Source organism: Solanum tuberosum, unplaced genomic scaffold (genome assembly GCF_000226075.1).
Source record: "Solanum tuberosum cultivar DM 1-3 516 R44 unplaced genomic scaffold, SolTub_3.0 scf00147, whole genome shotgun sequence".
In the NCBI taxonomy this organism is placed as follows: Eukaryota; Viridiplantae; Streptophyta; class Magnoliopsida; order Solanales; family Solanaceae; genus Solanum; species Solanum tuberosum.
In genome coordinates, this window is record NW_006239070.1 from 1,220,574 (window position 1) to 1,234,310 (window position 13,737).

The 13,737-nt window shown below is 34.0% G+C and overlaps 2 protein-coding genes across 4 annotated transcripts; both read left to right on the plus strand.

The window, feature by feature from the left end:
* The first annotated feature begins 675 nt into the window (after window positions 1–675).
* On the plus strand, window positions 676–4,547 carry LOC102594901 (serine racemase). 3 transcript variants are annotated; one of them, XM_006352214.2, is made up of 7 exons: window positions 676–776; window positions 2,266–2,474; window positions 2,602–2,688; window positions 2,777–3,007; window positions 3,429–3,502; window positions 3,590–3,776; window positions 4,233–4,547. In XM_006352214.2, exons 2-7 carry the CDS (start codon window positions 2,299–2,301, stop codon window positions 4,477–4,479), a joined length of 1,002 nt encoding a protein of 333 aa, XP_006352276.1. In that variant the 5' UTR covers window positions 676–776; window positions 2,266–2,298; the 3' UTR covers window positions 4,480–4,547. The 3 variants fall into 3 exon arrangements, with proteins under 3 accessions (XP_006352276.1, XP_015166348.1, XP_015166349.1); XM_015310862.1 differs by having other exon boundaries at window positions 676–752; window positions 2,265–2,474; XM_015310863.1 differs by lacking the exon at window positions 676–776 and adding an exon at window positions 803–995.
* A 117-nt stretch (window positions 4,548–4,664) lies between these two features.
* On the plus strand, window positions 4,665–9,965 carry LOC102595236 (serine racemase-like). Its single transcript, XM_006352216.2, has 8 exons — window positions 4,665–4,870; window positions 5,101–5,209; window positions 8,150–8,358; window positions 8,491–8,577; window positions 8,666–8,896; window positions 8,994–9,067; window positions 9,157–9,343; window positions 9,456–9,965. Exons 3-8 carry the CDS (start codon window positions 8,183–8,185, stop codon window positions 9,700–9,702), a joined length of 1,002 nt encoding a protein of 333 aa, XP_006352278.1. The 5' UTR covers window positions 4,665–4,870; window positions 5,101–5,209; window positions 8,150–8,182; the 3' UTR covers window positions 9,703–9,965.
* Window positions 9,966–13,737: the final 3,772 nt, after the last annotated feature.

The following is a 13,737-nucleotide window of genomic DNA, read 5'->3' on the forward strand; positions in this document are numbered from 1 at the left end:
TTAAGACTATAAATATTCTATATTAGAAAAATGCACATGCCCTCATGTGTTTTTTTTCTTTTTTGTAATTTTTCACATGGTGTACGTATTTATATATTATATAGCACCGACTTGTAAGCTAATTAAAAGAAAAAAATGCTCCTTATTAAACTTTTTTCTATTAGAGCTCGAATATGACATCTTTTATGTTAATGATGGAGAATTTTATCCATTGATCTCGCACCATTATCAAAAAAGAATTATGCTAGTCTACTTTAAGTAGCCGAGCAATTTTCTACCACAATTATTTTCAATATATTTAAATACTTTTTATTATCTAACATTATGTATTTTTAAATATATAAATTTTATCATAAATAAATAAAAGGTTAACATATCAATTCTAAATCATATTTATTCTTAATCAAAAGTCTGGATAACGTCCATGTTGGAGGTTTCAAGTTCGAAACTCCTTACCAGCGAAAGGAAGAGAATGCCTTCTGGGTCGAGCTCGTTGCACCGGACTTGCCTAGTGCGGGTTACTTCTCCTGTGTGATTTGCGAACTATTGCATAGGAGCAGAGATTTTACCTGTCCGCACCCAAAGAGTAGCGATTGTGGATTTCCTTGTCATCAAAAATCAAAAAAATCTCGATAACATCATATTAAATAAATTTAGTATCATATTTATCTTTTATTTCGAGTACCAAACGACCCCATATGTGACTATTGATTATACTGTTGGGGAACTTCAATTCCTCTCTGCTCAGTGACTGAAAGTTCTTGCCACTCATAAAGGTTAATACTAATTCTTGATTTTAGTAGTATATTTTTTTAATTTGCTGTAATGGGTGTAGAAATTATCTGAAATTGAGTTTGTTTTTTCATGGACCCAAATGTTTTCTTGAGCTGATTCAGCAAGCTCTTGATTTTTTAAATAAAAATGGGGAATTGGGAGAGGGGATGACAGGGAATCAGACTCTTATTAACAAGGTGAAAGTTCGGATAGCTAACCTAGTGAGTTACTAAGATTCTCCTGTTTCTTGTTGTTTTTGTATTAAAAAAGTTACCTTTTTTATTTATATTTCCTTGATAAAGATGATAGTAGTGTATTTACATATGCTTGTTTTGGTTAAGTGTTCTGTAGAGAGGCGGAGCTAGGATTTGAAAGTATGAGTTCTGGATTCTAAGATTTTACTGTCTCAAGTGCTAGTAATTGGATTGTGGATTTATTTGGTGATTTTTTTAAATGCATATACATGATTTGAACCAAAGATATATGCTACCTCTATCCATGTGTCTGTGTATCTGCATCTTGTTTGTTGGTGATGGGGGAAGTTGGTTCTCTCATTGAGGGGTTGAATTTTAAGGTAGCGGAAGTAGAATAATGTTGTGAGGATGTGACCACTGACTTATAAGTTATGTTGCTCAGACTCTGTTCAAGGTGTATGTTGGGTCCTCCAAAAATAGTGCATTTTTGAAGGATTTGACAGGGGTGTATTTACATATGGTTATTTGGTTGATTGGTCTGTGTATCTGGATCCAGAGGCGGAGCAAAGAAAGATAAAGGGGTTCAACTGAATCCGTTTGCTGAAAAGATGTTTTATTGAATCCCTCGACACAGAGGCGGATCCAAATTTTGAACTCTATGGTTTCAAGTTCAAAACTTTTGTTGCATCCCATTCAAATCCATTATCTGTTCTTAGTTAGTGAATCTTTTAACATATTCTAGGTCTGAGCTAAAGTTACTAGTGTAGATGAACTCGTAAATTGTGAACTACATCCACTCCTGCCTCGCGTGAGGAAAGATTCTAGTATAGTGGTAAAGGGGGTTAAAAAATTGTTTTAGGTCATAGGTTCAAATCCTTGGTGTAAACTCTAGTATTTATAGCAGATACCAACTAGTTGAGGGTTGAGACGTAGTTGATTGATTGATTAATATAACTAGTTCGAGCCGAAGACTGTTCGTTCAGATTGTGGGGGATGAGGGTAAAAGACTGATAAGTCTGAATTCAGTACATTGAGGTCCTTTGGGACACAGAATGCCCTTTGTTTATAGGCAAATATGGGTATCACGTTTGATTCCCCCTTGCCGAGTTCACAAAAATTGTCATGTTATATGATATTGTTTTTATTGGAAGTGTATTATTCTTGTGTTCTCTTCTCAGAGTCAATTGATTATATATTTCTCGTCTTAGTTCTTCATAGGATAGATTTGAGAGATTGCACCTTGTTAGGTATTTTTGTTCTTCCCTGGATTGACATGAGAAGTTCCACATGTTTTCAGCTTCAGGAGTATTGACTTCCGTAGTAATTATTGATGGAACCAAACTGCCCAACATCTAGCAACGATTATGCTGCTGACATCTCTTCCATCAGGCAAGCTCAAGTACGCATCGAGCCCTTTGCGCACAGAACTCCTGTCCTCACCTCAAAAACTTTAGACTCTATTGCTGGAAGAAAGTTGTACTTTAAATGTGAATGCTTTCAGAAGGGGTGAGAAGCTCTTTAACATAGAGTGGAAGGATTTCTTTCAAAGTAGTCCTGTATAAGTGTGTTGTAGTGAACTAGAGTTTCTGCCTAAAGGTTCTAATTAAGGGCCAGTGTTTGTGCAATTTATCAGGGGAGCTTTTAAATTCCGAGGGGCATGCAATGCTATTTATTCACTTGATGATCATCATGCTGCTAAAGGAGTTGTAACTCATAGCAGGTTCGTTCAGATCTTTCTAGTTTCTGTGGTTTACTATCTATATTTATTTTTCTGGATTACCTCCTGATCTACTTCCCGTTAAATTTAGTGGAAATCATGCTGCAGCTCTTGCTTTGGCTGCAAAGCTACGGGGCATCCCTGCTTATATAGTTATACCAAAAAATGCTCCAAAATGCAAAGTCGAGAATGTCAAACGTTACGGTGGTCAGGTTATCTGGAGTGAGCCATCGATGCAGTCCCGAGAGGATACTGCAAACAAGGTGTTGCAAGATACTGGTGCTGTTCTTATTCATCCCTATAATGATGGTCGCATTATAAGGTAACATTGGTTTTCTTTGTAATTTTTTAATAGATGATTCTTGGTACTTCCCCCTTCTCAACTACAAAATAGATTGAGAGGGGCCTGAAAGCCCCCAAAGAACCCTTAAGAGTATTCGTGTGCACATGTTTTGTTAAAATTCTATATCCTGCCCAAGACAAACTGAGCCTTACATCTCACTTTATTTGTTAATGATCCTTCTGTATGATGATTTCATCTTTCTCGGCATTTGCAGCAGTTTCATTACGAACTATTCCAAGTCAACCTTGAACTTCTAATTGAACTGTATGGAATGGTAGTTTTTGATATTCCAAAATATACTTTTTCCAAAAAATTGAACCTTTTTGCTAGGAATCTAGACAGTATGATCTGTGCTGATGAATATTTCTCCATTTAATATGTTTTTTTGTGGTCTTTACAGTGGGCAGGGTACAATATCACTGGAGCTTCTGGAACAGGCTTCCGAAATTGACACTTTAATAGTCCCAATTAGCGGTAAAACAACTTTTTAATGACTTTGATATATCATTTTCTTCAAATTTTAATTTGTAGACCAGCCTCAATTACTAGTATGGAATGAAGGTGGTGGTCTGATATCGGGAGTTGCGTTGGCTGCCAAAGCCATTAATCCTGCCATTCGCATTTTTGCTGCCGAACCAATGGGAGCGGATGATGCTTTCCAGTCGAAGATCAATGGGAGGATCACTAAGTTATCTGAGGTCAACACTATTGCTGATGGGCTTCGAGCCTTTCTTGGAGACCTCACATGGTAAGGTCTTAGATCTCCTTCTACTCTAAATTACTGTGCCTATTTGGAGCTTTTCGCAATCAAAATCAAAGGTTTGTTGGCAGCCAGATCGGCATGACTCAATGTTTTGGAGATTGTGCTAATATTTTTAACTATGTTGCTTGGATTCTTCAAAAATACTGTCGGGTATGCATTTTTGAGGATCTGACCCAAGTGATGCAACATCTTTGGAGGGTCCAGGCAACAGAATTTTTTGGTTCTCACTTTGAGTGTATTTACCCCTGCACTGAAGAAGGCTCTTGGTCCCTTTTTCCCAAGCCCTTCTACCCCCTAGCTCCTTTTCTTTCACTTCTACGCCGATTTGTAACAAGCCAATTTGATAACTTTGCTTTTTCTAACACACTCTTGATAACTTTGCTTTTTCTAACAAGCCAATTTGATAAATGGTATCTGGCATTTACCTTTACCATCAAACAGGCCTATCGTCCGCGATCTCGTGGATGACGTCATAGTTGTTGATGATGAAGAGATAATACAAGCTATGAGACTTTGCTATGAAATTCTAAAGATTGCAGTGGAACCAAGTGGAGCTATTGGCCTTGCAGCAGTTCTTTCCAATAGTTTTAAAACAAATCCAGCCTATAGAGAATGCAATAATATTGGCATTGTAATTTCTGGAGGCAATGTTGATCTTGGTGTGCTTTGGAATTCCGTTAACAAATGAGAAACTTTGTATTCAATCTCTCCCCTCATTGGAACAAACTTCTATATGATTCATGTATTCTTGCAATTTCTTGTTCTTTGATTTATGTTTCACATTATTTGTTTTTTTTACAGTTCTTTTGTTCTGAATGCTCTGTACTGCTTTCCTTCTTAGTTGTCATTTTCTCGCTACTGTCTTATTTTCTTTTTTATAACTGCTTGCTTTGATGCTCTTGAGCCGATGGTCTTTTGGAAACAACCTCGCTACCTCCACGAGGTATGGGTAAGGTCCGCATATACTCTACCGTCCCAGACCTCACTTGTGGGATTACACTTGGTATGGAAGTTCCATCGAATGTTGAGTCAATTTCTGTGATTTTAGCTACTGAGTATTGGGGTATCTTTCTGCTCAGGTACTGTAAGTTCTTTCCAGCCATTAAGGTTCATTCTTTCCCTCTTAGTTCTCTTTCTATTTTCAGTGTCTACTATCCACTAATACTGGTTCTTGATTTTAGTATTTTTTTTTAAAATTTGCTGTAATGGGTGTAGAAACTATCTGAAGTTGAGTCTGTTTCTCATTGACCCAAATGGATTTTTGAGTTGATTCAGTAAAGTCGAGAATGTCAAATGTTTCGGTGGTCAGGTTATCCCGAGTGAGCCATTGATGCAGTCCCAAGAGGATACTGCAAACAAGGTGTTGCAAGATACCGGTGCTGTTCTTTTCCTTCCTTTAATGCTGGGCGCTTTATAAGGTAACACTGTTTTTCTTTATCATTTTTGAATAAATGATACTTGGTTCCACTCTGTCATTATTCCGGTTATAGTAATATATCTGATACATGTATTATTATTCATATTTTTATCAGACATATTGTGGCAAAATACAATGTTTATTATCTCATACATATTGTGGCAAAATATAATAATAAATGTATACAATCAAGAAGAAAAAAAATTCAATCAAACCCTCTCTGGATCATATTTGGGTAATATCTAGAAATTTGTGTGTATCTGGAGAGGGATAAGTTACCTAACCAAGAGTTCTCTTACCCTACACTTGTTTCCTTGATAGCATGGGTCAAAATTTCTTTTTTCCCTTTTTCAATACATGTATCTTAAACAACCTCTTTCCTTTCTTATTATCGATACTTGCATCTGCTGCAACAACTTTCAATTTCTTTGATTTTTTTGTTGTTGTTCATCCAATGACCGCATTTTTATGGGGTCATTGCGGAACTTAGTTCTCCTCTCGGCTTCTAAAGCAGCAACAACCCCTGCATTGTTATCTTCTTGAGTGAAAATGCACAAATCAAAGTATGGACAATCTTGATAAGAATGTTGGTTAGAGGGTAATACCTCGAGTAAGCCTCTTAGGAGTAGAAGCTTCCGCCATTGATACACAGAAAAAAAGCTTGAGAAGCCCCCTAAAATAATTCAAATTAACAGCTTGGAGTCTGAGAATCAGTAGAAGAAACTATTAGATACACATAACCAACATATTTATTGAGGAATTGAGGAAGAAGCAAAACCGCGAGATAGAGAATAGGAGCAAATTAAGAAAAGTGGGATTTGGTAAGAGAATTAACTGATAGACATACAGTGTATTAAGCCTTCAAAAGGGGAAAGGAAACAAACTAGTGAATTTGCTATAAAATGGTAACTGACGCCACATTTGGTAATATTTTAAAACTAGAACTATGCCTTTTAGATATAGTAGCTATATTTGCTTCGTTAGGTAACTAATTTATGAGTGAAGAAGTGGGCTGGACCATTAATCCTTAAAAAGGGGAAAGGAAACAAACTAGTGAATTTGCTATAAAATGGTAACTAACGCCACATTTGGTAATATTTTAAAACTAGAACTATGCCTTTTAGATATAGTAGCTATATTTGCTTAGTTAGGTAACTAATTTATGAGTGAAGAAGTGGGCTGGACCATTAATCCTTAAAAAGGAGAAAGGACACAAGCTAGTGAATTTGCTATAAAATGGTAACTGACGCCACATTTGGTAATATTTTAAAACTATAACTATGTATTTTTTATATAGTAGTTATATTTGCTTAGTTAGGTAACTAATTTATGAGTGAAGAAGGTATTGACACTCATAAATCATCGTCACCATCTACCATTTCTTCTTCTAAAGAAACGACACAAATTGAAGAAGAAAGAAGAAAAGGAAAAAGAGTTTCAGACATTTCAGACAAAGCTTTGATAAAACCCAGCTGTATGAAAAGTTTGTCTGTAGATGTCGTGGCTAAATCACAACCCCTCATCAAGAATGAAGATGATCAATTATGAACCATTAGATTAGAACTTCTAGAAATATGCTCTCACGTGACAAGCTTGTGAGGAATAATAGTTGGTTACATATACTTGATAGCTGTTTGTTTTATTATTTTGTTGTTTTGTAGTGAATATACATGTACAAATACAGAAGATTTGGGATGAATGAATGATTCAGAAATTTTCCACAAATCAATTTGCTCTTCTTTCAGAAGGGGGCTAGACCTATTTAGAGGGTGTTTGGCTTAAAAGTTGGTCAAACCAACTTTTAAGTCAGTTTTTGACTTCTGGAAGTGTTTGGCAAATACAAAAATAATTTAAAATAAGTTAAAAATGACTTAAAATAAGTTGGGGAGTGTTTGGCAAAGTAAAAAATGACTTAAAATAAGTCAAAAACCAAAAGTAGGTCTCCCCCTACTTTTTATTTTTCGACTTAAAAGTCATTTCAGTTTGACTTTTTATTTTGGACTTAAAAGCTACTTTTTTTTACGTCAATCCAAACAGGCTCTTATTCTTATCAACATATAAGTATATGAGACATATTAGGGTAAGAGAGCTCTTGGTTCTTTTGAAAAAAAGCTTTTTACTCGAAGGAAGGGGCTGGAACTTTATTTGAGCCGATAGTGAAGCTCTCGTCAATTTAAGCTTCAGGTTAAAATTTACTTGGTTCATAGCTTTATTGGTTCTTTTTTTTTTAATTTTTTTTTTTGTTGACAAGTATACGCTAGAACTTGTTAACGATATAATGTAGAGTCCATGGAGCAGATGTGATAAGAGAATCAACACATCTGTGATGATGGTCACATCCATTTTCCATGTAACTGCTTTCTTGGTTCTTTTGAAAATGTTGTGTAGTAAGAAATGATGACGATTTAATGATTCTATAATGATTCCTATACTATTGAGACGTTTTACTTTGGAACAAGAATGTCAATATATATATTGATATATTAAAATTGAATATTTTGATGGATTGTGGTAATGAGATATGCTTTCAGCTTTAGATTTATGATTTGAGGTGTAGAATATTGAGATTTGGCCTCAAGTCTGAAATTTAGGGAAATTGAGATTGACCCATCATTTGACAGAAAGATTGAAACTTGATTATAGATTTAGATTCTGTGGTTTATGGGTAACATGTCCATGATCCATCATTTCCCTTGGTTGATCCTTGAGATCAAAAGAATTTCCTTTCTCATTAAGTCTAATCTCAGGCTATTTGTCACGTTATATGATATTATTGTTTTTCTTGGAAGCTTGTTATTCTTGTGTTTGTTCTCAAAATCAACTGATTATATATTTCTCGTCTTAGATCTTCACTGGATAGACTTGAAAGATTCCACCTTGTTTGGTATTGTTGTTCATTGATCTTCCCTGGACTGACTAAAAAAATATCACATGTTTACAGCTTCACGATTGTTAACTTCCAAAGTAATCATTGATGGAACCGAATCACACAAAATCTAGTGACAGTTATGCTGCTGATATCTCTTCCATCAGGGAAGCGCAAGTACGCATCAAGCCCTTTGCACAACAAACCCCTGTCCTCACCTCAGACACGTTAGATTCTATTGCTGGAAGAAAGCTGTACTTCAAATGTGAATGCTTTCAGAAGGGGTAAGAAGCTCTGTAACGTAGAATGGAAGGGATTTTCTTCAAAGTAGTTCCTATATAAATGTGTCGTAGTGAACTAAAGTTTCTGCTATTTTCGCTTCTAACTAAGGGCCATTTGTTCGTGCAATTTATTAGGGGAGCTTTTAAATTCCGAGGGGCATGCAATGCTATATTTTCACTTGATGATGATCAGGCCACTAAAGGAGTTGTAACACATAGCAGGTTCGTTCAGAGCTTTCTGGTTTACTGGTAAAACTATCTTTATTTATTTTTTTGGATTATCCCCTAATCTACTTCCTGTCGAATTTAGTGGAAATCATGCTGCAGCTCTTTCTTTGGCTGCAAAACTACGGGGCATCCCTGCATATATAGTTATACCAAAAGATGCTCCAAAATGCAAAGTCGCAAATGTCAAACGTTATGGTGGTCGTGTTATCTTCAGTGAGCCATCAATGCAGTCCCGGGAAGATACTGCAAACAAGGTGTTGCAAGATACCGGTGCTGTTCTTATTCCTTCCTCTAATGATGGGCGCATTATAAGGTAACACAAGTCTCACTTTTTTCACTAGGAATCTACACAGAATGATCTCTACTAATGAATAGTTCTCTACCTCTATGTTTCTTTATGATCTTTACAGTGGGCAGGGTACAATATCTCTGGAGTTTCTGGAACAAGCTTCAGATATTGACACTTTAATAGTCCCAATCAGCGGTAAATTCAACAATTTTAAGACTTTGATATATTGTTTTTCTTGAAATTTTAATTTGTAAATCAGCCTCATTTTCTGATTCGGAATGAAGGAGGTGGTATGATATCGGGAGTTGCATTGGCTGCCAAGGCCATCAATCCTGCCATTCGCATTTTGGCTGCCGAACCAATGGGGGCAAATGATGCTTTCCAATCAAAGAGTAATGGTAGGATTACTAAGTTATCTGAAGTCAACACTATTGCTGATGGCCTTCGAGCTTTTCTTGGAGATCTCACGTGGTAAAGTCGAGCTCCTTCTACTATAAACTACTGTCTGCCTATTTTAAAGCTTTTTCATAGTCAAAATCAAACCTTTCTTGAACTTCTGGTATTTACCTTTACCATCAAACAGGCCTATTGTCCGCGATCTCGTGGATGACGTTATAGTTGTTGATGATAAGGAGATAATACAAGCTATGAAACTTTGCTATGAAATTCTGAAGATTGCAGTGGAACCAAGTGGAGCTATAGGCCTTGCAGCTGTTCTTTCTGATGGTTTTCGAAAAAATCCAGTCTATAGTGAATGCTATCATATTGGAATTGTTCTGTCCGGAGGAAATGTTGATCTTGGTGTGCTCTGGAATTCCTTTGATAAATGAGAAACTCTATTAGTCCCGAGAGGCAGATTCAGAATTTGAACTAGTAGTTCGAGTTTGGAATTCTACCACAACTCATTTGATTTACTGGGTTCGGAATCAATTACTATTTGTTCTTCTTTAGTTAAGTTTTTTTTTTTATATATACAATGTTCGATCCAAAGTTACTAGTCTCAGATGAATCCGTAACTTTCACTCTATGTCCATCCTTGGAAACAGGTGTTATTCAATGATTCAACTTTTCTATTATTGATCATATTTTTTAATTTTCGTATCGCGAGGATTCATGACTATATGAATCTTTATTGTTTTTTTTGTCCGTTAACTTCTTCTGTTGGTTGCCTGCTAATAGTATCTGGTTCGAGCTGTTATTGAGGATTCATATCGTCAATCCTAATTTGTTCTAGACTGAGACGTAGTTGTTATTGTTGTATTCTAGCATCGGATGTAAGCACTACTACAATTATGTTCAGGACAATATAAATATTTCTTTTTATGTATAATATAGACAAACATGATCCCAGTTTGTACAATATTGTATTGATTTGCATAACTATATACATATTTCTATTATTTATAGGCCAACAAATATATATATAATTTTCCTGTGTTTTGGATAAATTGAGCACCAATACCTGAACTTGAATTTTTGATTTGGCTTTATATAAATCCATTTCTATATATAATTTAGAAAATGCATTTTTATACCTCTGTTTGCTGAATACGAAGAAATGCCCAAAAATTACAAGTCACAATGTGAGTCTGTCAACAAAGCGATAAAGAAATGGAAATGATAATGGTCAAATTGCATTATCACTTACTATTCTCTCAAATTTTTGAATCAAATTTGGAGAAATCGCATCAATTCGATCGACATAATCACCCATTTATGGTGTTGCGGCGACAACTCTCTGTCAGATCAGTGCGTCTACAGGTGATAATGGTCAAATGGGTGGATTTGCTGATCTCCACAACCAACTGTACAAAAATATTTGAAACAAATGGAATTGGATATTTCAAAACAGGGAAGTCATATTTGTTGCTTTGGAAAATTCGTCGTTTTTGTTTATTTGTTTCAAACTTTGCCTAAACTATCATGTGTGTGAGTTTCTTACATGAAATATCAATTGAGAAGTGAACTTAACGGGTGTTTTGATAAAATAGTTGGCGGTGTAGTTCAACAATGAAACTAAAATATAGGGACACTTTAGGAGTTTTTTATACCATCAACTCTTTGTTTCTCATTTCTTGCAGAATAATTTTTGGTTATTCCCTGTTAATGAAATAGATAATGTCCATGAACCTGTAGGAATTTTTGAAATATAGTCTTCCAAACTACTTATTTTTTCTCCTCCAGGAGGTGATGGATAGATGTGAAAAAGAAAAGTTAGTGTATGTAGAGGCGTATTTAGGATTTATAGATAATGGGTGCACTATTACAAAAAGGTGGATCTAAGACATAAATTTGATCGGTTAGATTCTTTTTACTGAAAACCATTAAAATTTTAAAATCATAGGTCCAAAATTAACTTTTATTTATTCAAACCAGTTACAAAATCTTAGAAAAAAAACTAAAACAAGATAAATAAAAGATTCAAATTTCTAACCTCACCTAGAGAGGTGCACCCAATCATCATCGTACTACATTATATGATACTTCGAGTCTGGGTTCACGCATTTATATTTAAATATTTTTTAAAATATAACACTACTATATATGATTTCGGGAGGGACCATGGGTTCACGTGAACCCGGTGACCCCCTCCTGTATACGCCCCTGAGTGTATGACTCAGACTCATGTTGGATGAAATTATTAATGTTACAAACGATTGTAAAACACTTGTAATGTTATGCATTTATATTTATTTTTCACAATTATATATCAAGTAAAAATGATATTTTGCTATGTTCTTTTTGCAGAGCTAGATTATGTCAGGAATGATAAGATTCTCTCTGTTGACTGACTGTAAGACGCATATTCTGTTTCTCCATTTGTATGAGTAAATTCTATCATTTCTTTGAGATATAGAATTATAAACTATGTATCAATATTATTTTTGACATTTCATATTTATAGGAAATACACCGATGGTAGCAGCATGTGGTGCTATAAGTTTCATATTTTAACTCTTTATTGTTTTATCTAAACCTGAATTTCACATTCAGATTCAATCCGTATGATGACACTGTTGTTAAACCTGAATTTATCTTTTTTGACTAAGCAGACTGGGTATTGACATCTTAATTATATATGTTGCCTAATCCTATATCAACTTAGGCGAGAAATAATAATGAAAAATATAATTAATAGTAGTATTTATTTGATGTCTCTCTCTCTCTCTTCCCCATGCTATAAATATGACATAGAAGTTGTATGAAATGAGAGGTGGAAGAATGACAAAGAAACAAAGAGAACAAGGTGATACGTCTAATAAAGTGGGACAATGTCACATTGGACAAGAAAAATAGTAGCCTTAGAAATAAATAGATTAAGAAAAAAAATAATTTACTCATGAATTGGTTGTGGAAATATAATGTGGAAGTAGAGGTAATTTGAAAAAGGGTGATTACAAAAGTGTGGGTTCAAAAAGATGAATGGTATATAAACAACTTTACAAGGCGATATGGAAATGGAATTTGGATTACATATAAGAGGATGTATGTTTTGTTTCAGGTAATGAAAGAAAAATAGCATTATATTTTTCATGTCATAGAAGATGAAGAGTTATCAAATCCTTGATATTTTGCCTCGACTTTGTATTAATATATACTATATGACTCCTTTGTGATTCAAAGACGTTTGATATACTTGCCCATTAGAACTTTTGGATTCTTACTCGCTTTAATAATAGGAGACTAATGATGTTTGGAAATGATTCAAGTAATATTCATTTCCTTAAGTCACTATTCTAGTAAATAACTAAAATAGGTTTAGTGGAAGAAAAAAATCCGTTTTATGAAATATTTCAAACGTTTTCCGTTAGTCTCATAACGGGTATATTTTAATATATAACGGAACTATTTCTTACACTTTTGTAAAGTGTAAGTTTTTCTTACACTTCATAAAGTGGAAGAAAAATTCTGTTTTACAAAGAGGAATATTTTTTCACGTTTTGCATTTAAATTGTATCTCTTTATGAAAAATTATATTTGATTTTGACATATCATAAAAACGGAAAAATTATTACATTATGTATTTTATTTTTTTATTCTGAAAACTCCTCCAAGCTCTATTTAAGGAAAAAATTAATTACATTATGTATCATAAGTGTTAACTTGATTTGATCTATGTAGTCATCTGGAACCCTCAAAAAGTCGGTCAACGATTTGTCACTATAGATAATTCACTCTCCAAAATTTACTTCTCCTTGTGACAAAAATGAAGTAGGGTATTTTCCGACTATAATCAAATTATAATCAATACTATTTATATCCATTCTTTTATAAATTGATGAAAGAAATTTATGATATCGGACATTAATTAAATATTTAACATTGTGTTTGGAAAGACAATTATAATAAACGATATTTTTGTCATGTATAATTTTGTCATCCCAATAAATCGAAACTCTAACTTTTGGTTTAGAAAACATTTTTTTTTTAATTGAAATGAAGAAAAATAGAAGACTAAAGATGTTGAAAGTAATATGTTTGAAGAGATAATATCTCAAATGGTCACTCAACTTTGTTTACTTCACTCAGAAAGTCACTAAACTTTAAATTTTTCACCTAGAAAGTCACTTAACTTTATTTTTTAACTCAAAAATCACTCAACTGTTGATATTTCACTTAGAAAGTCACTCAAATGTTGGTATTTCACTTAAGAAGTCACCCTACAAATTTAAATTATTTATTTGTTAAATTGAAATCTAACTTTTATTTTAAATTATTTTTTAAAAAAGATTAAAATATTTATTTTAATTATCTTATTGACCTTCTTCAATTATTTAATTACATTTTTTTTAAAAACGTACTGTAGCATTTTATAACAGTATGTTTTTAGTAAGACAATTGCTAGAACAGAAAAGCAAATTTCT